This window comes from Antechinus flavipes, chromosome 4 (assembly GCF_016432865.1).
Source record: "Antechinus flavipes isolate AdamAnt ecotype Samford, QLD, Australia chromosome 4, AdamAnt_v2, whole genome shotgun sequence".
In the NCBI taxonomy this organism is placed as follows: domain Eukaryota; kingdom Metazoa; phylum Chordata; class Mammalia; order Dasyuromorphia; family Dasyuridae; genus Antechinus; species Antechinus flavipes.
In genome coordinates this window covers 209,763,900-209,789,052 of record NC_067401.1, presented here as the reverse complement: position 1 = coordinate 209,789,052, position 25,153 = coordinate 209,763,900, and the positions used below count along the sequence as shown (strand labels likewise).

Below are 25,153 nucleotides of genomic sequence, written 5' to 3'. Positions count from 1 at the left end.
TGAGGAACATTGATCTCCACCAATAACGACAGTGTCCCATAACAATGGGCTTTGAAACTGGAGTCATGTGCTAATTATTTTTAAAAAGCTAAGACTGATTTTACACATATTCTATCAGGGCATACTAACAATAAACAATTCATCACAGGACAAATTCACTGGTTGACTATAGATCAATAAAAAGTCAGCTTTTTAGTCAAGTGATTGCTTTCAACTAAGCTTGGATTGTCTCGACTGGAGGGTAAATTCACACTGTGTCCATACAACAAATATTAACAGAATAAAACTGACAATTCACATGCATATTTACTGTCTGGTTTCCTCAACACAACCCCTTGGAATACATTGCATGATTATCATTGTCTATATTTTGCAAATGAGGAAAGTGAGTCTCAGAGAAACTAAGTGATTTGTCAAACATCGAACGGCTAATATTTACAAAGCACCTTCCCTTTAGGGAGCTCAAAATAATCGCTCTTCTTACCATATTCCTGCTGTGCATGTTATACCTATCTCAAAGACAGAAACTCACAGTACATAAAAATTAGCTATCTAGGATAACAGAATCAGGGAAGGACCAAGTCTCTTCATCAGCTCACTGCTCTATCCACCAACTATTTCTTTGCTCCTCCCCTACAGTGGGTATGTCACTAATCTGGAATGTGTAATCACAAAACAATTTTTCCAAGTGCTTTAGTGATGTCAACCCGAAACCAACAATGAAAGCAATTAACCACAATCTTGATTAAATGTCCTGCTGTAAAGACTGCAAGTAGAGCTTTGCAGGTGCTTCCTCTGAAGCAAAAAATAGCAGCACCCTTCTGGTTTGATGGTGATGTACCTACCATAATTTACTATGAAGGACCTTTGGGACTTTCCTCCCTCTGTTTCTTTGAATTCTGCTTGTTCTTCAAAGCCCACCATAAATCTTACTCTCCAGAGGGAAGTTTTCTCACCCCATATGATTTTTGAACTACTAGAGGAGTCCATTTTTTTGTACCAGTCTTTTGCTGCTCATTCTATATTCTTTTATTATCAATTATCTAAGTTTTAAAAATAAAAAAAAATTATTGTTATCATTTGCTAAATTCCTAACTATTGCCTCCCTCCATCCCCTACCAGAAAGCTAGCAGTGAGGTTGTATAGTGGATAAAGTATTTAGGCCTGGAATAAGGAAGATCTGGGTTCAAATATGTCTTCAGACACTAGCTGCGTAATGCTGGGCAAATCACTTAAATTACTATTTGCCTCAGTTTCCTGCTATGTAAAATGAAGATGATAATAGCAACAGGATTGTTGTGATGATCAAATGAGATAATTGTAAAGTGCTTAGCACAGTACCTAGCATATAGTAATACATAAATATAAGCTATTATTATTATTATTACTTCATAATAATATATAAAGACAAGATAAAGAAAAATTATAAAGTTCCCCCAAACTAACCAGCACACACACACACATATATGTACATATATAAATATGTGTGTATATGTATATATATAAAAGAATAACATTATATACATGCAATATTCTATGCCAATAGTGCTTCACTTTTGCAAAGAAATGGGGGTGGCAGAAATATTTTCTGATGACATTGCTTTACCCAGATCAAGCATGGTCAATATCATTTCTTGGCATTCTGTTTCAATGGTTTTGTTGTTTTTCTTCCCATTTAAATGATCTGTTTTTGTGTTGGTTCCTGATTTGTCCAAATTGATTGTACGCTTCCTATGGGGAAATGTAGTTTTGCATTTTCTACTCTTGTCTACAGTAGGTACTTAATAAAAGTCAGCTTTATTAATTAACATAAATTAATTAAATTTATCAATTGATTGTAAAGAGATTTGCAAACCCAAAAGGTAGTAGGACTTATAAATATTAGGAATGGTATTATTGATGATAATAATGACCTCTGAAAGGAAAGAGAGATAGCTGCCAAGACAGAAAGATCTACTTTCTTCTTCTATCTCTAGTAGGAGCTGGCCTTGTGATTAACCTTTCAGTTACTCAGGGAATTCTGTGAAAAGGTGCAGATCTGTTTTGTGCATTAGGAAGGGACATTCTATTCCTGGAATTCCCTACACTGATGAGATCATAGTTCAGGTAAAAAATAAAAGCAACTATTAAAAAAAAAAACACAACACCAGCTATATATTAGTAATTCAGTAAATTAAGATTCAGGTGGGCACTGCAGTAGGAAAAAGCAATCAAAAGTTTTTATAGGCTGTATCAATAAATATTATATCTTAGGTATTGGGAATACAAGTTTTTTGTTTGTTTGTTTTTTAAAGGGGAAACAACCCCTACTAGCAAAAACTTACATTTTAATGGGGTGAACCAATCCAATAAATACAGCATAAATGCAGTTACTAAATACAAATATTTACAAAGGAAATTTGATACATTGTTTTAAAAAAGTTGCCAAAGTTAAAGTTTCTATTGAGGAAGGAGAACAAAAAGAAAACGAAAGGGGAAAGAAAAAGAAAGAGGTTAAAAAGAACAATGATTTTTGGTTTTGAATGAACTTGACCGACTTGGCTCACCTTTCCCTTAACATGACACCCGGCGCCCTCCCATCTCTCCACATCCCTTCGGTTGACTTACTCTCATTTTTTCCTGTCTATAAGGTGATAAATACCTTCTTATTTCTCATGGGGATGGGGCGGGGGGAGGGTTCATTCCCTATCTCCTTCCCCTTCTTGAGCACTGATCTTGCAGAAACGGTACTTTAGAGCTGGTAACACTAGTACTCTGTTGTCCTGAAGAAACTCTTCATAAAAGAAATATAAGAACCTGAAAACCATCTCTTATCTATCTCTCCTTTCCTCGCTCTAGCTCTCTCCTTCCATTTCCTCTCTAGTTCTCTACTCTTCTTGCTTTGCTTTTTTCCTCCTCTCTTCCAAGTTTCCTCTCCGCCTCCCGCCCCCCATCACCTTTGCCCACCCGAGTTTATCTCCCTCTCACCTCCTCCCCTCCCCTGCCCCGCCGCCCAGTTCCTTCCATTAAGGGGGCTGTGCCTAGCATGCGCCAAGGAAGGCAAAGCCCAGCCTCAGCCGCAGCGGGGAGATCCCAGCCGCGATCCGCGGACCCAGCCTGGGGCTGAGAGAGCCCAAGACACAAGCCCGGCGGTGTCCCCTCCTCCTCCTCCCACCTCCCGCTAGCCCCGCCCCGCTGTGTTCCCGGCTATTTTGGGCCGCCTGGGAGCTCAGGAGCGCTGACAGATGAGGATACGGTGACACAACAGAGACGGGCCCGGCACTTGTTGCACCCTGGAACTGTTATCAGCCCCACGGGTGCACTCGTTTCTCTTTCTCCTTTGGTAGCCTGGCTCCTCTCTTCTTGGGGGGTGCTCTGCCACAGAAGATCCTCCCCAGCTGGGGAACTAGAATGTATTAAAGGGGGAGGGAGGGAGAGCATCCAGCTGTTGCTGAAGTGGCCACCTCTCAGGATACGGGCAGTGGCTCCTGCCTATGACAACATGACTGACTCGGCTTCTGCTAACGGGGACAGCAAGGACCCTGAAATTGAGCTATTCGTCAAGGTAGGTCTGCGCCGGGCGCTACTTCCCCACCTGCCACTCACTGGCACCTTGTATCGTCCCTGCCCTTGCCGGGACTCACGTGCAGAGCCCTAGGGGGAGGGGAGGAGGGGACCAAAGTGGCCCTGCCGGCGGCAGCGGTCCACAAGGGGCCGGTGCAATATTGCATCCAAGGCCGCTCTCTCGAACCCCAGCGCTCCCGGGGAAGAGAGACAGGAGTCAGGTGAAAAGTTGGCAGGTATTCCCTGTTTACTTTCTTCTGGGAGAGTTTGCCCTGCACTTTGTCAAACCCGCCGCCTGGGACTGACTGTGTCGTCACCTCCCCAGCTCCAGAGCCAGGCAGGAACTCCGCTTGTCTTCCCACCTGGGCTTGTTACCGAGAGGAAGATAAAGGGGGAGGGAGTGGAGGCAGGTATCTGGATGCTGAGGCTAAGAAGGGAAAGATACGATACTTAAGCCTCTAGGAACCCTAACTGTGAAAGAAAGGAAGGTCAAAGATTGTAGATATGTTTCTCCTTTGGTGATACCTGAAAACGAATTCAGTACTTTTCCTTGTCTTTTTAAGAGCTTACCTAAAAGGAAAAGCAAAGAAAGGTGCTCCCTTCTCTGCAAAGCAAGAATAGTTCCTGCAAGGTGTTTATAATAAATGTGATGGCGATAACATCATCATCAAATTGGAAGCTAATATAGAGTTAGTGAACAAAAGGGAAAGCCTTAGAATAATTAACATTATAGAAGACTGAATGGACAGTAGGGAGGCACAGAGCAAAATTAAGCAGTCTTGTTTTTTATGCACTAATGGCCTAAGCTGAAAGCTGTTTTAATTTATTTGCAACCTGTAGCTAAGAGAAGAGATCTGGGAGAGGTGGCTGCTTTCTCGGGTCCTGCCTGTGTGGAGAGATAGAAACACTTGATCAGTCCCTTGCAAGGCACCCTCAGGAGAGGAGTAATCTGAAGCCAATTGAATATTGCTCCTAGAAACTCTTATGGAAGGAAGGAACAGAATTCAAACATTGGGGAGGCTAAAGATAGAGGAAAAAATGAGATTAAAAATATATATATTTAAAATGCAAAGGCAACCCCAGAAACCTGGAATTAAGTTTGAGGTGAAAAATAGGATGTGACTGTCAGGGGCATAAGGGCAAGCAGAAGCTTCATAGTGTTGGTTTAACTTAAATCTTTCTTGGATGGGAGGGAAATCCTTGTGCACAAGTGACTTCTTATTATTTTTAAACTATAAAGGGAACCTGAAGCACCTTGAAACTACCTAGATTTCTAGAAATCCCTGGACACTTAGCAACACTTCTTTGCTCCCTCTAAAGAATCTGAAATCCAGTTATTGGCTCTTTTTGAGCTAGAATATTGGATACACCCTACACTATACCTGTCTTCTACGAGGTCATTTCAGTTTCACTGAATCTATTTAGAGTATGTGTTGTGTGTACACATATTCAATTTTCTAAATTATCTCTAGATGTGTGTTTGTGAGATTTATGATGGCTTCCCCCTTCTTAGCCCCTCCCATCTGTTTCTATGACAGCTCATCCTGTGGGTGTCCAGGTGCTTTGACAGATAGAGACCATAAAAGATGAGAAAAACTATCCACTCCCAATGGAGGCAGTCATATATCTGTAGCTGAGTGGTATTGTGGAACCAGTCAGAAATGGCCTCAATCACAGCTTCCAGGTCGGGAGACTAGGAGGAAACCTGAACAAAGAGATTAGTCTTGCTTCTCTCCTGGAAGACAGCTATTTTGGGGCTTCCTCAGATTCCCTAGGAGTAAGTAGGTAGCTTCAGTCTCAGATTCCTGAATGACTTAAAAAATACAAATGGGCCCTTCACAGCCAAAAAGGCCTCTCTCAGTGGTACAAGCAACCAGTAGTCATCTGTGCCCAGAAAATTTGACATTGACAATCTGAAAACTTCTTTCTATGGCATAAAATCTCCACTATCCCAAAGGGCTTTTAAAATAATCACAATGATCAATTTCCCGCACAAAAGATAATTAATCCATAATTAGCAACCCAATCTTTCATAATGAATCCAATACTTTGTCCAGTACAGAGGAGTTCAGAGAACAAAACGAAGCAGGTAATCCTTTAAAAAATTTTTCATTTTTGAACTGCTAAATAATTCAACTGCTCTTGATATTTAGTAAATTAAATTTAGATACTTAGTTACTGTGAAAATCTCTAAACTTTTCTGAGCTTGAGACAATTCTAAGACCACAATTATTTTTGGTAATAGCTATCTTGTTTTTGCATCAACTTAATTTTCTGATATATTATTATCTTCACCTTCTAATCAACATATCAACTTCTTGATTCTAATACTTTCCTTCTGATATTTCTTTTTTATTCTGCATATAAGCTTATTTTTACATGTTGGTTTACTTGTCATCTCTCTCAAAGACAGGAATTGTGTGTCTCTATGTCCCCAGTGAGCAGCAGAGTGCTTGGTATATAATTATTATTATTGTTGTTGTTCAGTTGTGTTTCCACTTTTTGTGACCCTGTTTGGGGTTTTTCCTGGCAAAGTTATTGTAATGATTTGCTATGTTCTTCTCTAACTCATTTCACAGATAACAAAATTGAGATAATAAGGGTTAAGTGACTTGTGCAGGGTCATAGTTAGTCAGTGTTTGAAGCCTGGATTTGAACTCATTAAGATAAGTCTTCCTGATTTCAGAAGTGGGGCTCTATATATGTACCAATTAACTGTCCCCAGCTACTAACATAGTTGTAACTTAATAAATGTATGTTGATTAATGGGCTGACAATTGATTAATCCCCATACTCATCAAATTAGAGATCTTGAGCAAGTGTGATTTACCTTCTCTGATATGAGTTTTTTCTTTTATAAATTGGATTCTCATTCATGGGGATAGGAAAATGTTTGAAAATTTCTGTTATGATTACACTGGTTAGGACTCTCAGCAGTCCCTTCTAAGGAAGAAATAAGGACACTTTCTAGAGTAAAGTCTGAAGGAAGGTATTTATATCACTTTTTAGTTGAGAGGATAAAGATTGACAGGGACCCTCAGTATTTGAATTCCCTTTACTAACACAAATTACAACCCATCTGTTACCTAGTAGATACTTCCTAGGGTTATATTAGTGCTTGAGGCACTGAGAGATTAAGGTATTTAATAGTTTTTCAAACCTGTCCAACTCTTCAGGATATTATTTGGAGCTTTCTTGATAAAGATACTCAGGGGGGAAGGGCAGGCAGCAAGGGCCAAACCAAGATGGCAGAAACTAGTTTTCCTGAAGCAAAATTAAATCAAGCTTCTTAAAAAATTCTGGATCAACAGAATCAACAAAAAGATGAAATGAAACAATTTTCCAGTCCAAGAAAATTTATAATGACTTTAGGACTCTCATTATAGTAAAAGGGAGCATAACCCAGAACAGGCAGTGTCAGGGCAAGCCAATGGGATGCTTTTAGCCACAGCACAGATCAGCAATCCAGACCCCGAGGTCCTCACTGAAGTTACCAGTGGCACAGCTGGCCAACTGTGAGGCCTGTAGCCTCACTGCAGCAGACAAACTGCCAATCCTGGAACCCTGTTCTACTCTAGTGTGCAGGGGCAAGCTGCCAGTCCCAGTGGCCCCTAGTGCAAAAAACTTGAGAGAATCCCCCTCATGCCCCAAGAACAGAGCTCAGCTTTAGAGAGAGAGAGAGAGAGAGAGAGAGAGAGAGAGAGGAGAGAGAGAGAGAGAGAGAGAAATGACAAATGACTTGGTTCTTCTTGGCAATCCAATCCAAAACAATTCCAAAAGACTCATGAAGAAAATTCTATCCGTATCAGAGAGAGAACTATGGAGTCTGAATGCAGACTGAAGCATACTCCTTATTTTTTTGGTGTGTGACTTTTTCCTTTTGTTTTGTTTCTTCTCTCACAACATGACTAGTGTGAAAATATGTTTATATGATTGCACATGTATAACTTATATCAGATTGCTTGTCTTGGAGCAGGGGTTAGGAAGGGAGAAAAAATTGGAACTCAAAATCTTAAAAAATGAATGTTGAAAACTATCTTTACTTGTAATTAGAAAAAATAAAATACTTAGTTTACAAAGAAAAAAATAAGAAACTGGAATGGTTTGCCATTTCCTCCTCTAGCTCATTTACAAATGAAGACACTGAGACAAACTGGATTAAGTGACTTGCCTAGGATTATGCAGTTAGTGTCGCAGGCCAGATCTGAATTCCAGATGTTGAGTCTTCCTCAACTCTAGGCCTCTTGCTGCCTACCTGCCCAAATGAGTTGTAGGTACAACAGATAAGCCCACAATTTTTTTTTCTTAATAAATAAAAAGACACCAAAATGAAAGTTATCTGGTTTAAGAGATAAGGAATTCTCCATTAGTTTGAAGTAGGCTTTATTGATTTATTTATTGGTGTTGAATTGGTGTAAAAAAGGCACGCCCAAGGTGACCAAGATTTGTTCAGGGCATTGAGGTCACTTGCCTGTGGTCACATAGCTAAATGTGTTAGAAATTATACCCAAATCTTGATTCTAAGGGTTCCAACTACTATGCCAGAGAGCCACATGAAGCTGTCAGACTAAAAAGAATCATTTGGGATTCATTTCTTTCACCATGAAGACTGTCACATAGTTAACTAGTATAACTTTTCCTTCCCTCTTGCTCTTTCTTCTCCTGGGTCAATCTAGTCACCATTTTTCTACTAATAACTTGAATTTTAAAATCTTCTCTTTCCCTCACAATAATTGGATAAAAGTCGGTATTTCCACTATTATCATTCCCATTTAACAAATGAACACATTCAGTCTCAGAGAGTGTAAATGACTTGCCCATGGTCAGTAAAGAATCTGTGATTTCACAGGATTGGGTTCTCACTTAGATCACACCCAGTTTATAATTTATAATGTTAGTTTTCTTTGGCATATAGAGTTAAAATAGAGTTACGCATGGCCATGTGTATAGCTATTTTATTTCAGAGGCAGAATTTTAATTCTATTCTCACCTAACCCCAGGTTTAGTTCTCTTCCCCTTACTTCTATTTTATATTGCCTCCATTCTCCCTGCCCTCTTTCTATCTGTGCCCCATACAGTTGTCATAGTGCTGTTTAAATTTTCTTAGTCATCAATCTAAATTTCAAATTTAATTTGTGTGTTGCCCATAGAATATAGACAAATATAATTAGGTGGGTCTCTATGGATCCTCTTAGTGGTACTAAGATTTGGCCTTGATGGATGGGAAAAGCTATATGATTGAGGAGAAGAACATTCTGGGTAGAGATGAGTAGGAAGAAGAAATAAGTAGAGAGAGGTGGGTAGAGATGGGGAAAAAAAAAAAGCCCAGCATGTCACTGAGTTAAGAATTGACATTTTGTACTTATGTATGACAATAAAGAATCTGGCTAATTGACAATAGAGGGTTTATGTTGGGATGAAGTTTTACAGGAAATTAGATCAGTAGGGTGGAGTCATGTAATAGAGAATCTTGAAAACCAAACAAGATGGAGTGCTTTTTTTTCCCCCTCAATAGTATTTTATTTTTCCAAATACAAGAAAAATCCAAAATTTTCTCCCTTCTTTCTTTATCTCTCCCCTTCCCAAGATAGCAAGCAATCTGACATAGATTAAATATGTATAATCCTTTTGAACCTATTTCCATATTTGCTATGTTGTATAAGAAAAATCAAACCAAAAGAGAAAAAAAAACTACAATAAAGAAAAAGCAAACGAACAAACAAACAAACAAAAAAGATGAAAAAAACTATGCTTCAATGCACATTTGTTCTCCATAGTTCTCTCTCTGGATGCAGATGGCATTTTTCCATCCCAAATTTATTGTAATTGTCTTGAATCAGTACGTTGCTGAGAAGAGCCAGTCCAGCACAGTTATTGTCACATAATCTTACTGTTACTGTGCACAATGTTCTTCTGGTTCTGCTCACTTTACTCAGCATCACTTCATGTAAGTCTTTTCAGGCTTTTTAGAAATCAGCCTGCTCATCATTTCTTATAGAACAACAATATTTCAATATATTCATGTACTATAACCATATGCCAGCCATTCCCAACTGATGGACATCCACTCAATTTCCAATAAACAAAGTAGAACTTTAAAGGAAAAGTATAGTAGATTCTTGAGAAAAAAGATAACAGAATGAAAATAAATAAAGGAAAATTAAGGTTGCATGAGTTTGCAGGACAGGTTGAATCACAGATAATAAAGGCTAGGAAGCAATTGCAGTAGTCTGAATTAGGAATAATGAGGATTCTGATTAGGATGATAGCTGTGGGAGGGGAATGGATGAACTTGAAAAAAATGGTTAAAAAAGCTTTGATGAGCATTGTAAGGGATGTAAGAGACCAAAAAAAGCATGGTGTTAGTGAGAATGCTCTTAAATAAGATGTCTAACTTTTTGACTGCAGGCTTCCCAGGAAAAAGACAAGTTTTCATTGGATGATGCTTAAGGTTTTTTCTGCTGTTAACAGGTAAAAGATACTTATCAGACATGTATATTAGCCAAGAACCTTAAGTGCTAGGGATGCATTTAGAAAAATGAGATGGCCACTTGTCTCAAGGAGTTCATTTACTAACTGGGGAGACAACACATATAAAAGAGTGTTCAGTTATAGGCCAGATGGGCAAGAATAGGAATCTTAAGGGTGGGTAGGCAGAGGATAGCAGAGTGCCTTGGTCTACACAGTGAATCATGTAGTAGGACCTGGTGGGCCTGAGGACATAGAAGCAGGGCAGGTGGTGGGCCTCCACCTTTCCAGAAGGATTAATAGTAACTTGGATAGAGTGCTAGACTAGCAGTCAGGAGACATGAGTTCAAACACTTCCTGGCTGTGAAAACCCAGGCAAGTCACTTAAATTCTGTTTGCCTCAGTTTCCTTATTTATAAAATTGGAATAATAATAGACCCTAGCTTGCAGGGTTGTGGTGAGGATGGAATGAGAAAATTATAAAACACATGGCATGTGATAAGAGCTACTTAGACATTAGCTATTATTAGCATCAAAAACAGTATGAATGGTCTTTGACCTGAAAGACTAGGACTCATCACCATTGGGAGGGTAGGGGAGAAGATAGTGATCCTGAGGAGAAATGGAGTGCAGTAGGCCCTCTCCTTTAGAAATGTATATGTGTTGAGGGTAGTCAAGGAGGAGCAGAGAAAGGAGGGTCAGCATGCAGTCAGATGGGGAAGAGGAAAGGGAGAAATGGAAATATTCTGATAGGATCTGAGCAGGTAACAAGTCAGAGCTAATATTTTTATATTCTTAGATTGGAGAAGAACATATTTAGAGGCAGATAGTCCTTGCAAACCCTTCAGTCTTAACCTTGTAGGCAGCTGAATGTCCTATTTAAACTAGTCTCAATTTTGCTACCTAGTCCAGATTAGGAATTTCAAGATTTTGATAAATTTGAGCCAGGCACTTCTCAGCCTTCCAAGCAGATTTTTAAAAAGCCATGAGACCAACCAAATTTGTGAAGCTTTTATTTGTTGAGGAAAGCCCACTCTTACCCTTTCCACCATTTCCTTGATTGACTTCCTTTATTGCCAATAAACGAGCAAAAGATTGCTTGCAGTCACAGCTCCTCTCAAAAAAATCCAGCAAATTTGGAACTCTGGAAAAGAGCTAGAATGGAAAAGGCAGGATTGCATTTGTTTTATATCTGCTCGTTCAATCTCTTTAAGTCAACTAATATACATACTAATAACTAATACATACATAGGCTAATATATATACATTTATATCTTGCATATATGATTATAAGCTCCTCGAGGACAGAAAACTGTCATTGATGAAAATGAAAAATGCAACCTAATTGATCTACATCATTCTTGGCCCAGCTCCTTTATCTTTCTGTGGTTTACATACATGTGTTGTTTTGCTAGGAGAGCAGTGGGGAAGAGGAGGTAGAGGCAATTGGGGTTAAATTATTTGCTCAAAGTCACACACCTAGTAAAGGTTTGGCCAGATTTGAACTTAGGCACTTCTGACTCCAGGGCCAGTGTTCTATCCACAGTACCACCTAGTTGCCCAATACATACATATTAATAGATTAATTTGATATGCTGTTCACCCAACTATGTGTTATAATCTAAATAGTTGGCATTTTCATCCACTTTTTGAGATATGGATGGTTAGAATGAGCTCTTTTGCATTTTTAGTAAGTTTCATTCAGGAAATTTGAACCTTACTTTTTAACCCTGGAGTATATTTAAACCCTGGTATTTTAGAACTCGGTGCAATTGGTAGGATGTCCTCTGCAAAGAAGAGCAGTTAGATAACTTCAGCATCAACAGTAATTCATAATGGATAAAAGTCTTCGTTTTATAAGTAATATAACTGATGCACAGCAAAGCCAAATGATTTTCCCCAAAATCAGATAATTAATAAATAAAAAAACAGAACTAAAACTTAGGTCTTCTGACTTCCAAAACTCATTGTTCTCATCAATGCTCTATACTGCATTAATCAATTAACAAATATTTATTAATTACCTGCCATATATCATATACATGTACCATGTAGCCTCTGTGCTAGGTGCTGGAGCATAAGGGTATGAGATCCTATAAGCAGTTTGAGCTTTGATGTTTGTTTTAGTAAGATGAAAGGATCCTATAAATTTTAGGTATTGAAAGTAGAAGTGAGGGTAATATTATAAAAGAAAAAGAGTCAGGGAACAAAAGGAAATATAAAATGGTTTAGAAGGACAAACACAGGATGTGTTGTTTATGTTGGGTCAGTATTCTCCTGGCTTCCTGACTCCCACCTTTCTTTTTTCTGCCTCCAAAGCTTGAAAAGAGTGAAAATCCAATACAGCTGCCAAAGTCTCCACATATTGTCACTTGGAGGCACTTAAGACCAGAACTAGGTGTCTTTGAAAGTTCGGTGTTTCTTCTTGTGCCTTGTCACCACTGCTCAATGGGCAAAGCATGTACAGGAGCTTTCGAGTAATGCTTTATAGTTGTTGATTCCACGGGGATTTGGACCTAATTGTTGCTGTTCACTTGCTGCTCTACATAACCCCATGGACTTTGCCCATTGGGTTTTTTTTTTGGCAGTGATACAGGAGTGGTTTGACATTTCCTTCTCCAGTATGTCTGCATTTTACAAAAGAGAAACTAAGAAAAATAGAAGTTAAAAGTGATTTTTCCAAAGTCACACAGTTAGAATCTGAGTCCAGATTTGAACTCTTCTTGACTACAAACCTAGTGCTCTATCTACTGCACCAGCATCTAGGTGCCCTTTTAGATTTAATAGGTGTCCAGTAAGTGCACTAATTTCTGACTGAGACTGAGACAATCATTCACTCATATTATCCAGTCAAACAATTAGCAACTCAATGTAAAATAATATAGTCGAATTAATTACCATTATTTTTGTAATACATTGAACAAATAGGAGAAATTATAATTTTGACAAACTATAAAGTACTCGATGAACTTAGACATAAAAATGAAATTTTAATATGTGATGGTCCTTGTTACATAGAATTGTGGAGTTGTCAGGGGCCTCCCAGACCAACCCTCTCATTTTATCTTTGAGAGAATTGAGATCCAGTATCAAAGCCAGAATTTGATAAAGTTAATTTTGAATATTTTTATCTCTTGTTTTTTTTCTATTGTAATCTATATGTGATTTCTGCATTTTCAGACCCTATAGATCCTCTTATTTTGGCCAGCCTTCAGATCTTCTCTTCTCCTGCTCTTTCCCTTCCCTACATAGTCTCCCACCCCTCCCCTAACCTCTGCTATCATGGCATAGTAGAAAGAATGTTGGACTTGGAGTCAGGATTCAAATTTCATCTCTGGTATTTACTGTCTGGGTGACCAAGCAAGACTGAGCTAATTTCCTTATCTGTAAAATGGGAACAATAGGCTAGATGGCTATTAGTCCTATTTTACTTTATTATTATTATTGTTATATGACAGAACACAAAGTACATTATAGACTCAGACACAAAAATGGAACTTTCCACCATCAACTTTCCTGTGTTCCATATCTCAAGAACTTTTAGATTCTAGTGGATTAATAAATTCATAGGATCAGGAGCTAAAGGGAACCTTAGAGATGATTAATCTAGTCTCTTCATTTGATAGAGGAAGGAACTGAGACTTAGAATGGTTAAGTGACTTACTCAAGCTCACACAAGTGGGAGAGTGAGAAATTAAATTCAGATGTTCCCCTTCCAGATCCACTGTGCTATTTTGTTGGTGTTGTTCAGTCTTTTTCAGTTGTGTCTGACTCTTCATGATCCCATTAAGGGTTTTCTTGGCAAAGATACTGAAACAGTTTGCCATTTCTTTCTGCAGCTCATTTTTACAGATGAGGAAACTGAGGCAACCAAGTGTTAAGTGACTTGAATTTGGGAAAGAGGAGTCTTCTGGATACCAGACCTGGCACTCTGCCACCTATTTGTTGTTGTACCATATCTCTCAGTAATATGTTTGCATTTCATAATGACCTCTTAGAATGATAAAGCCTTAACCCAACAAAGCAAGTACTTTTACTGGTAGGAATTTCAGGTATCTTAGGCTGGTGGGAAAGATCTCCTTTTAAGAGCCATTACCACTACATCTGATAAGAACAACCTGACTTTAAATTCCATTTTTTTTTTCCTTCTATACAGGTAATGATTTTTTTTCTAGAACACTACCACCAACAAAAATATAATGTAAAGGCCATTTCTATTGTGGGACAGAGAGGGCATATTAAATAGTGCTAGACTTGAAGAGAAACCTGGATTTGTCTTAGTCACACTAACTGTGTCACTTAAACTATCTGTCTCAGTTTCCCCATCTATAAAATGAGCACCCTGCTTCATAGGGCAGTAGTGAAGATCAAAATAGATATATGTAAAGTGCTTTGAAAAATGTGAAAGCACTTTATAAATATGTTAGCTATTATTACTCAGAGCAAATGATTTGACTGTTTTGATGGGAAAGATTGCTCATTTGAGTCAATAATTGTTTTGGCGCTGCTTCTATTAAATTGGATGAGGTTTTTCAAATGAATGACATTTGGTTTTGGTACAGCCTCAGTTCTGTTTATGATCAAAGTCATGGAGGAGAGGGATGAACAACAAATTTTCTGGAAATATGGGATTTCTCATAAGTACTTATTTCATATTTATTTATTTGCTCATTTGGGGATGAGGTGTGATTTCTTGACTATGGAGACCTTCTGTTACGATCATTGATGAAGAGATGGCAAAGAATTGTAATTTATAAATTTGCTGATTGGCAAAACAAATGTAATTTATAACTCCAATTGTCTGGAACATGGAAACTTATCACTGACTCCATTGGTAGTACATAAAGCACTTGGTCAGTATAAGGCAGAATTTAAACTTAGGTCTTTCTGAAACTGAGGCATAACTTCAATTGTCTGCTGCTGGAATCAGACATACAACATTCCTGAATGTGTACTGAATCAGATTAAAATATAATTGGGAAATATTTAACAAAACAAATAAATCCTTTTTTTTTTTTTTGGTTGTTCAATTATTTCAGTCATGTCCAACTCTTTGTGATCAGAATCTTGACAAAAATTCTGGAGTGGTTTGCTATTTCTTCTTCCACTTCATTTTACAGATGGAGAAACTGAGGCAAATAGGATCATACAACTAGTAGTTGAGGGCAGATTTGAACTCAGATCTTCCTGACTGCAGGCCTGGAATTTTATCCACTGTATCCCTTAGTTCCTTCCAATACATTGAAACATAGATAATGTTATGTATAACATATATTTTTCTAAGTCAATACATTTTCCGCCATTTCTATTTGAATATGACCTTACTGTTCCTACTCCATGATACCCCTTTAGAAAAAACAATTCTTACTATTGGATTTGGGAGAAAGTGACCAGGAAATTCTCTTTCCAGCTAGAAGTGTGAATGATTTCTTTCCCCTACTCCCTATCTCATCAATTTTGTTTTAATCTTTGGAAAAAGATCTTTAAAATTAGATATGATTGAATATATTAGGTTAAAAAATGTCAGAGTGGAACATCTTTGAAAACAGAGGATGAATTAGAATCAATGAGACCTTAAAGATATCCTAGTCAATAATAACAACTCCTAGTTGAATGGAAGCTACTTGAGGGTATGTACTTTTTCTCCCTTTGTGTTCCCAACACTTGGAACCATGTCTGACATATAGAGAACACATACATGTTGAATCATATTTGTATTTATATGATGTACAAGTTTCCTTTCCTCTACATTCCTTTGTGTTGATTGTTCAATAATCAGCACCCCCTTTTATGGATAAATGAGATTCTTAAAAATGAAGTTATTTTTCCATGGCTACATATGTGTTAAATGTCTGAAGCAACATTTGAACCCAGCCCTCCAGACTCCAAGTTGAGCATGCTATTCATTGTTCCATGCTACCACATAAATGAGATGATGTTCAATAATAGAATGCTTGTGAAAGAGATTGGAAATCAAAAAATACTACATGAAAAGCAGCGTAGAATTATGGGCAAAGAAGTAGGAGGAGAAAGATGGTAGTGGGCTGGTGAAGGAAGGTTTTGTAGAAATTGACCCATTTTGAGCTGAATCTAAAGGATGAATATAATTCAGATAAATGGAGAATTTATCCAAGCATTAACAATAAAGTGTACTTTTTGCTGACTAAGACTGCCTCTATACAACTCTCAATCATTCACTTATATAGCATGTCCTGTCAAACAATCAGCAACACAATGTAGGGGATGGAGGGGGGAGGTAGTCAAATCAATTATTTGGGAGGGAGACTGAAATGTGTAGGCTATATTAGGAGGAATAGAATGTACAAGTCCAGTTAGATTGAATGAGGAAATAGTGAGAAATAAGATTGTTAGGTAGATTGGGATCTGATTAGGAAGGATCTTAAATCTGACTAAAAGATTTCGCTTAGTTTATAGGCCAGGGTTTCTTAAACTTTTCCATTTTCAGTCCATTTTCATTTGAGAAATATTTATCAGATCCAATATGTGTAGGTATACAAAATAGGCATATAAACCAAACATTTATTGACAATAAATTGTAATTTTGTGCCCCCCACATTCAGCAACAAGACCCCATAAGGGGTCACGACCCATAATTTAAAAGCTTTGCTATAGGTAACAGGGATCCAAGGAAAGCTTTTTAAGCAGAGGGAGTGATGAAATGGTAGATTTATTTGGCAGCAAAGTGCTAAATAGATTGAAGTCTGCTCCAAGAATGTGATAATGAAGACCTGAACCGAGGTGACATCAGTAAGAATGAATTGGAAGACATAATAAGAATTATACAAGAGACATTTTGACGGGAAAAACACAGAATTGAGGGGGTGAGGGAAAGGTAAAAGTCAGAGGTTTTCAGTAAGTGAGATTAAGGTTGTAATGGTATCTATTTGTAAAAATTAAAAAAAAAAAAAACCAGGATAGACTTTAGATTTGGGGAACAAGTAGAACATTTGGTTTAGGTAGGTTAACATATTAGGACTTCCATATGGAAATGTATCATAGACAGCTGAAGATGTGAGACTCAAGAGACAGGTCAGGGATAGAACTTGAGATATCCAATCATTTGTCAAGCCTTATGGTACTACCTACATAGCCTATCTCCCATTTGTCCCTTCTTCTTTATTCATGCAATCACTATTTTAATTCAGGCCCTCATTGTTTTTCATAAGACTAATAGCCTTCTAAGGGCATCTAAATAGAACAGTGGATAGAATTCCAGTCCTGCAGTCAGGAAGACTCATCTTCCTGAGTTCAAATCCAGCCTCAGACATTTCCTGCATGACCCTGTTTGCCTCAATTTCCCCATCTGTAAAATGAGCTGGAGAAAGAAATGGCAAAACATTTTAATACTTTTGACAAGAAGACCTTAAATGATGTCACAGAAAGTTGAACAAGTCTAAAATGACTTAATACCTACAACAAAAGAAAGATAATTATAGCACTTACCTCACAGCATTGTTGTGAAAATCAAATAACATAATGATTATAAAGTGTTTAGCACTCTACCTGGCATTATATCAGTCAATTAATAAACATTTATTATACACCTACTGTTAGCCATACACTGTGCTAAGTACTGGAAATACAAAATATATTTATTGTATGACAGGAGGAAAGTGAGACTCGGGGTGCCTATGTGATTTTAATGTCAGTGATATATTTTAACTTTTAATCTGTCAACAAACATTTATTATGGTGTGCTAGATAAAGCAGTGAAATTGGAATAAAAATCTTGGGTTCAAATCCCTCAGACACTAAACAGCTGTGTGACCCTAGGCACTTAATGTCCCTGAGCCTATTTCCTCATCTATAAAAGGAGATTGGACCTGATGAAGTTTAAGATCCCTTTCAACTTTAAATTTATCATTATTATCAGTGCTAGAAATTGTGCTCATCATTGGACAAACAAAGACTTGAATGAATTAACATTCTCTTTGTGGATAGAAGTTGAGAGGAGATATCTGCCTTCAGTTCACAAAGCCATTGTTATAAAGTAGGAAAAATGCCTGGATTTGAAATCAGTGACCCTGGATTTAGATTTTGACTGTGCCATCATGTGATTTAGACTTAGTTTCTTTATCTGTAAAAAGAGAAAGGTTGGAATAGACTTTAAGGTTCTTTGTAGTTCTAGATCCTGATCTTTATCTGGAACATAATTCATTAAAAAACAAACTATTGTGTGTGACAATATAGTAGATAATGGAACAAGAAAAGGAAAGGCCTTTAGGAAAGTGTGTGTGTGTGTGTGTGTGTGTGTGTGTGTGTGTGTGTGTGTGTGTGTGTGTTTTAGTGGAGTCAAACTGTGATTCCATTACTTAGACTGAAGAGAACTAGAAACAGTGCCCTAGTTATTCTCTTTAGGAAAAAAAAAAGATTTTGATTGTTGTCAAGGCAATGGCAAGCTGGTACATTCAGTGGGTTATGGGCTTGAGAAAACTGCTTGCAAAGGCAACTGCAATTGTTTCTTGATGCTACCAGTAGCATTAAAGTGGTGGTGGCCCAGTAAATGTAGCTGAAGGGATGGAATTTCATCAGCTGAACACTTTGAAACCCTATAATAATAATAATAATAATATGTCTATAATTTTCAGGTTAGCAAAGCGCTTTTACAAATATTATTTCAATTAATTCTCACGATAATCCTAGAGGATAGGTGCTATTTTAACCTTCATTTTACAAACGAGGAAATTGAGACCCAGTACAGTTAAGGGACTTGGCCGAGTATCTGTGGCCCTAACAAATGTCTGAAGATAAAATTGAACTTGGGTCTTCCTAATTCCATATCAAATGTTTTATCCACTAAACCACTAACTTACTGAGTATGTTTGTCTCTAAGGCTAGAATCACAGATTACCTCAGAAACAAATATGAACAAGATTTAAAATTTATATAGAGAAGCTTTAAAGATTCAATTATTTTATGGTGTGTGTGTGTGTGTGTGTGTGTGTGTGTGTGTGTGTGTGTGTGTAAGAGCCCAGACAAAACATGATTTAAGGAATAGAAGATGCTGGTTAGAGGTTAGACTGAAAAACCTCTTGGGTTTGAAATCCAGATAATCACAGTACTGAGCAAATCAGAATCAGCAGAGCAGGACAGGAGATTCCCAGGTATCAAGGAAGTCAAAATCAGAAGAGTATTTGAGATCCTTTTCTTAGCTCTTCCGGCCTGATAAATCAGGACGATTAATGCCAATTCACTTGATTCTCAAATTCTCAGCTATTTAAAAAAAAAATTGTTTTTCTCTAATTGCACATAGAGACAATTTAAAAAAAAAATTTTTAAAAAAGACTTTTAGTGCTAGATTCTCCTTCCCTAACCCAGACAAAAAATAATTTGATAGAAGTTATACATATGCAATCATGCAAAACACATTTTCATGTTAGTTATATTGTGAAAGAAGATGGAACCCCACAAAAAATAAAGTAGGCTTTGATCTGCTTTCTGACTCCATCAGTTCTTTTTCTGGATGTGGATAGCATTTTTCATCAGAGTTCTTCAGAATTGCCTTGGATCATTGAAATGCTGAGAAGAGCTAAGTCATTTACAACTAAATCATCATACAATATAATTACAGTGTACAGTGTTCTCCTGGTCTGCTTATTTCACTCAGATCAGTTCATGTAAGTCTTCTCACGTTTTTTCTGAAATTAGCCTATTCATCAATTCTTAAAGCATAAAAGAATTACATTATAATCATATACCAAAACTTGCTCAGTTATTCCCCAGTTGATGGACAACTCCTTAATTTCTAATTCTTTACTATCACCCGAAGGTGATGATGAACCAGTTAGTTGATTAACAAACCTATAAAATAGTCAATATTCAAGACAGGAGGAAGAGTCAGGGAATAGGGTCAGGAATACCATAGGCCAAATATCACAAAATGTTTCACCCATGCTATGGTTTTTATTCCTTCTTTCTCACATGTTCATCTCCTCCCTGGAGTCTTTCTTTCTGCTTTCAAATATACCCAAGAGTCCCATACCTTAAAACACCGACATACTTAACAATCTATGTTTCCTCATTCTACTGCCATCTAATTTCTATCGTTCCTTTGTGAATTCACTTATTCCGCATTCAATCTTAAATCACTCCACTGAAATTGCTCCCTCAGGTTTTCTCAATCCTAATCCACCCTCTGCTGTATTTCCACTAATATTCTTCCTGTCTATTATTTCATATTTAGAGAAAGGTAGTAAGTACATTATACTGAATAGAACACTGGATTTGGAACCAAAGAATCTTTGGTTCCAAATCCAGTCTGAGCACTCACTTGTTCTCTAACCCTGGGTAAGTCACTTAATCTTGTTTGATCTGTAAAATAAGCATAATAATCTCCCAGAGTTGTTGCAAAGATCAAATGAGGGTAGCATATGTATGATGCTTTGCAAACTATAAAGCATTATGTAAATGTTTATTATTACACTAGTTTCATCAGTCAATCAAGTATTTATTAAGTGCTTCCTATATTCTAGGAATTGAGGATGTCTAGTGACATCTTGAATATAGTGATTCTGTTGAATAAAGTCTGATGTTGAAGGTTCTGCATTTAATGGTCCTATTTTTCCTGTTAAAGAACTATGATAAAATAGAAAGAGCAATGCCTTGGAGTGAGGGAAAAATGTAGGTTCTAAACTTGAATTCTGTCATTCATTCATTAGCTGTGTTACTCAGGAAAATCACTTAATCTTTTCTCTTCACTTTTCAATCAGTAGATAATACTTGTATAGCACCTCTCTCAAAGGCTTGTTTTGAGAAAAAGATTTTGTAAAATTTGATGTGTAAAAATAAGAATTACTATTATCCAATTGTTATTCTCCAACAGTAAAAAAAAAATTGTCTTATGCTTATGAGATTCTATACTTCAGTTACTCTAAGGGATCTTTAATCTTGTCAGTGTGGGTACTCCCTCCATTGGTATGGATTACAATTTGTTTGATTTTTTTTTTTCTGTGCAGTTCTTGACCATGTTATCCCAGACATCGTCCTTAGGCATCAGGGAAAATGGGAGTCCTCATATATCCAGGGCCTTTTTCTAAATCTCTTGCTATTGTGTAGACACTATTAGAACCTATGGTAGTTTTTAGCCCTTGATCTCACATTTTTGAGTCACATACTTCTCTGCTCTTGTGCAGTTTTTGTTGATGGTATATATTAGCCTGAAAATGTCTATCATGCCTTTTGAATGACCTACTCCTTTAAATTTTCAGACTGTTGTAATCCATGTCTCAGAGTTAATACAGCATCACTGAAAGAATATTAATGTTAAAAAGAATAGCCTTTGTGTCAGTGAGAAACTTAGAATCATTAAAAGCTTTGTGTAAATTTTTTTAAATGCTTTATCGATGTTCATTTTAACTTCTAAATTACTTCTCAATGAATCCCCCACACTTTTCTATAACAAAGACATACAATTAAACAAAATAAATCAACATGCTGTCTGTGTCTGACAATTCTGCTCTCATAATGTACAGTTTCTCTGGCAAGGGGTTAAAGAGACATTGCACAATTTCCCAAAGGCCATCTACCCTACTATCGTCATCCTCATTCTAAATTCTCATGTCAGTTCATTGTCCATTCTTGTTGTCTGTTCAAGATACATGCAATGATGGACAGCTCTATTGGTTGTCCATACAATAGTATCTTGTAGGCTGCACAATATATACTCAAGTATATCCAAGACTTCTATATCTTGAAATACAGACACTTAATTGTGATTCCTCATTCAATTACCATCCAATTTCTATCCTATCAATAGAATAGAATAGAATAGAATAGAATACTTCCTATACTTCATTTTTTCTATAATTAGGGGAATATTTAAAAAGTGATTGTAATCTATAATATTATAGATATTGATGGAATCTACACACTGTCACCTGTAAATAAGAATCTCTGGAGATACTCACCATCTATTAAAGCTCCCCTTTTGATTTAGATTCTTCATTAGACTGTCTTCTAAGACAGGAGCAAATGCTTTTGACAAAACATGCCAATTTTAAAACCTTGTTTTGGCTTTTCAGTTATTTCAATTGTATTAGGGCTTTTTGTGACTTCTTTGGGGATTTTTGGAACAAAGATACTGAAATGGTTTGCCATTTCCTTCTTTAGCTCATTTTACAAATAAGGAAACTGAGGCAAACAGCATTAAGTGACTTGCCCAGGTCACAGAACTAGTAAGTTTCTGAGGCCAGATTTGAACCTAAGAAAATGAATCTTCTTGACTGGAACTTTATCTACTTCCCCACACAGTTGCCCATTTTATAACCTATTTGATCTTAATAATTGGAAGGTTATTGAGCAAAATTATTTCTATTGTTATATTTTTGTAAGGAATCATGTATGATTTGAACATATATGGAAATACTCTGTTAAAAAAGATCTTTAAATCAGTATTGTGATCTACTGAATTAAAAAAAAGTCAACAAACATTAAGTACTGTGAGATCTTGAATGCACTGCTCCTTTCATTTAATTATGTGATTAGGAAGATATAATTTGCTGTTGGATATCATTTGCAAAATGACAAAACCCACAGTCTTCTCATACATTCATCAAGGATGCCCTCTTTATAAGTTCAAATTATTCTCATAAACATTTTATAGAGTTGGAAAGGGGTAGCTAGGTGGTAGAACAGATAGAGCACTGAACCTGAAATCAGGGAGACTCATCTTGAATTCAAATCTGGCCTAAGACACTTATCAGCTTTTTGACTGTAGGCAAGTTCACTTAATCCTGTTTGCCTCAGTTGTTCATTTGTAAAATGATCAGGAGAAGGAGATGGCAAACTATTTGAGTATCTTTGCCAAGAAAAACTCTAAATGGGGAAATGAAGGAATCAGATATGACTGAATAACAAAAGTTGAAAAAATAGACATAGGATTGGAAACATATATATTCTCTTGATCTTTTTATTTTGGGGGGAGATGGAGTAAATAAAATCTATAATTTTTCCAATCATTTGCTATCTTCCCTGTTTTCACATATCTTGAGAACTGATCTCTTAACACCCTCAAATTTAGCAACTCCAGCACTGATTTCTTCCATATATATAATCAGTCTAGTCTAGCTTCATTTCTGACCTTTGTTTTCTTTAGAACCATTTGTACATTTTTATAAAACACACCAGGATTTTAAAAGTTGAGTCTGAATATAATAGCTTCATTGTCACTTTAATAGCTCTTTTCCATTTTTCATATTGTCCTATTTCTCATTTCAAGCTTATTTATTAAGTAGAGGACCATATTCCCAGATATAATGGGTTGAGAGGTTCAAGCAAAATAATATATGTAAATTGCTATGTAAATGCCAGCTACTTCTATTATTTATAAATTAATGTGTTCTATTTTCTCTTTTGATTAATTTTTGGAATATATATTCTTGTAGATTGGAGTACAAGGGAAAGGTCCAAGTGAGGTACAAGGTACAAAGGAAAGAAAGAATGCACTAGAATTATGTACCAGAATATAGATCAGAAGCCAGAGCATTAGAATTACTGAAGCCTCTAAGGCCAGAACAAGAGGGCAAGAGATGAAGAAAATGTAATCCTTCAGAGATGAAAGATGATTTCCAATGTGATAGGGGAAAGCATAAACCTGAATGATTTCCTGGTAGAGCAGCTGATAAAACTGACTTGTTTCAGGGCCTAAATCTCAGATCTCAAGTCTTATCAAATACATATTATATTTAGGCAGAAAGTAATAGATAGACCTGCTTCTAGATCCTGAAAGAAGCTTAAATGAATCCAGTCTCCTCCATCTTCAGCAAATTTTGTGATTAGCAAGTCTTGCAGGTCCAGTTAACTTTTTTTTAGGAAACAAAAATGTCCATGATGAGAAGAAGCTATGGGGCCCTCATTTAGGTCCCAACCTTGCCCCAACCTAAAAAAAAAAAAGGTTGAATGGAAACTCAGATAAAAGTAAATCTAGTTAAAAGGACAATAAACCTAGGATAATTTCAGGGACATCATGTTCGTCTTCCAGTAGTTTCTCACCACCTTTCTAATATCTGGGGCTTTCATTTAATTAGGAAAAAAATTTTTTTCATTCCACAACTCTGTAAAAAATAAAACAACTTGAAAGGCAAATGAATGGTTAAGAGAAAAACATGAATATGAGTTGAGTTTCAACCTAAGTATAATCTGGAAGCAGGCTGCAAAATGAAGAAATATAGATTGAGTGGTCAGAGACCTGAATTTGAATTTCTCCTAATATCTGAAGTAAGTCCAAGCATCTGACTTCTTTGGGCCTCGGTTTTCCTTCCTGTAAAATGGGAGAGATTGAATTAACTAATACATACTAAATCCTAGGATCTACTCAAGGACCCAAGGACTGGCTTTTAGGACTGTTTTGATTGTGATTCTTGGCAGAGAGGAAAAGGAGGCAGAGAAGAAATAGAAAAGTATTATGAGGGGCATTCATAGAGGTAAGTGGTAGGGAAGAGGTAGAGGAATATAGAAAGATGAAGTCAGGGCAAAAGATAAACTTCACACACTTTACTGTTTTGCCTATGTTCTATCCTTTGCCTAGGTAGGTTAAAAAAAATCCATGCACTGTTTTTTATCACTCATTTATAAATTACTTGATTTATGAAGATTTTTCTATAAAGTCTCATATGATCTTAAGATCTTAGACTTATAGCTAGAAGCGATTTTTGAGATAATCTATTCCAACTCCCTCAGTGGTGTCCTGGTGATGTTCTCAACGTCACACAGAGCCAGGATTTGAATTCAGGTTCCCTGACTTTGAATCCAATCCTCTTTCACAGAACCACAAACTGCCTCATCTTACATTTGTTTTCCAATTATTTTGCATACATAATTCTCGTTTCCTCAGTTAAGTGTCTTTCAGTCAAGCGCCATGCCATTTAATGTCAGAAGCTGAAAGGGTCTCCTCATCTAGCCCTATTATTTTTCAGATAAAGAAATGAAGGTCCAGACTGATGAAGTTACTTGTTCATTCTCACAGAGATCATCAGAGCCTGGAGCTGAAACCAGGTCCTCTATTTTCACATTATCAACTTTTTTTTTCAATCCTGCACCTTATATATATTTATTCATTTAAGAAATAGTTATTGAATAGCCATAAAATATAGACTTTGGTTTGACTTGACCTGACTTTTATTCT

At 36.8% G+C, this 25,153-nt stretch overlaps 1 protein-coding gene across 4 annotated transcripts in view; it reads left to right on the top strand.

The window, feature by feature from the left end:
• CLIC5 (chloride intracellular channel 5) overlaps window positions 1-25,153 on the top strand; it is a 193,448-nt gene that overhangs the window by 68,249 nt on the left and 100,046 nt on the right. The window contains exon 1 of one of the 4 annotated variants that reach the window (XM_051997079.1): window positions 3,240-3,544. The exons of the other annotated variants lie outside the window; for them this stretch is intronic. Within the exon in view, the coding sequence (XP_051853039.1) occupies window positions 3,482-3,544 (63 nt within the window). The 5' untranslated portion in view covers window positions 3,240-3,481. Of the gene's footprint in view, window positions 1-3,239; window positions 3,545-25,153 lie in introns of those variants that run through there. 4 annotated transcript variants of the gene reach the window in all.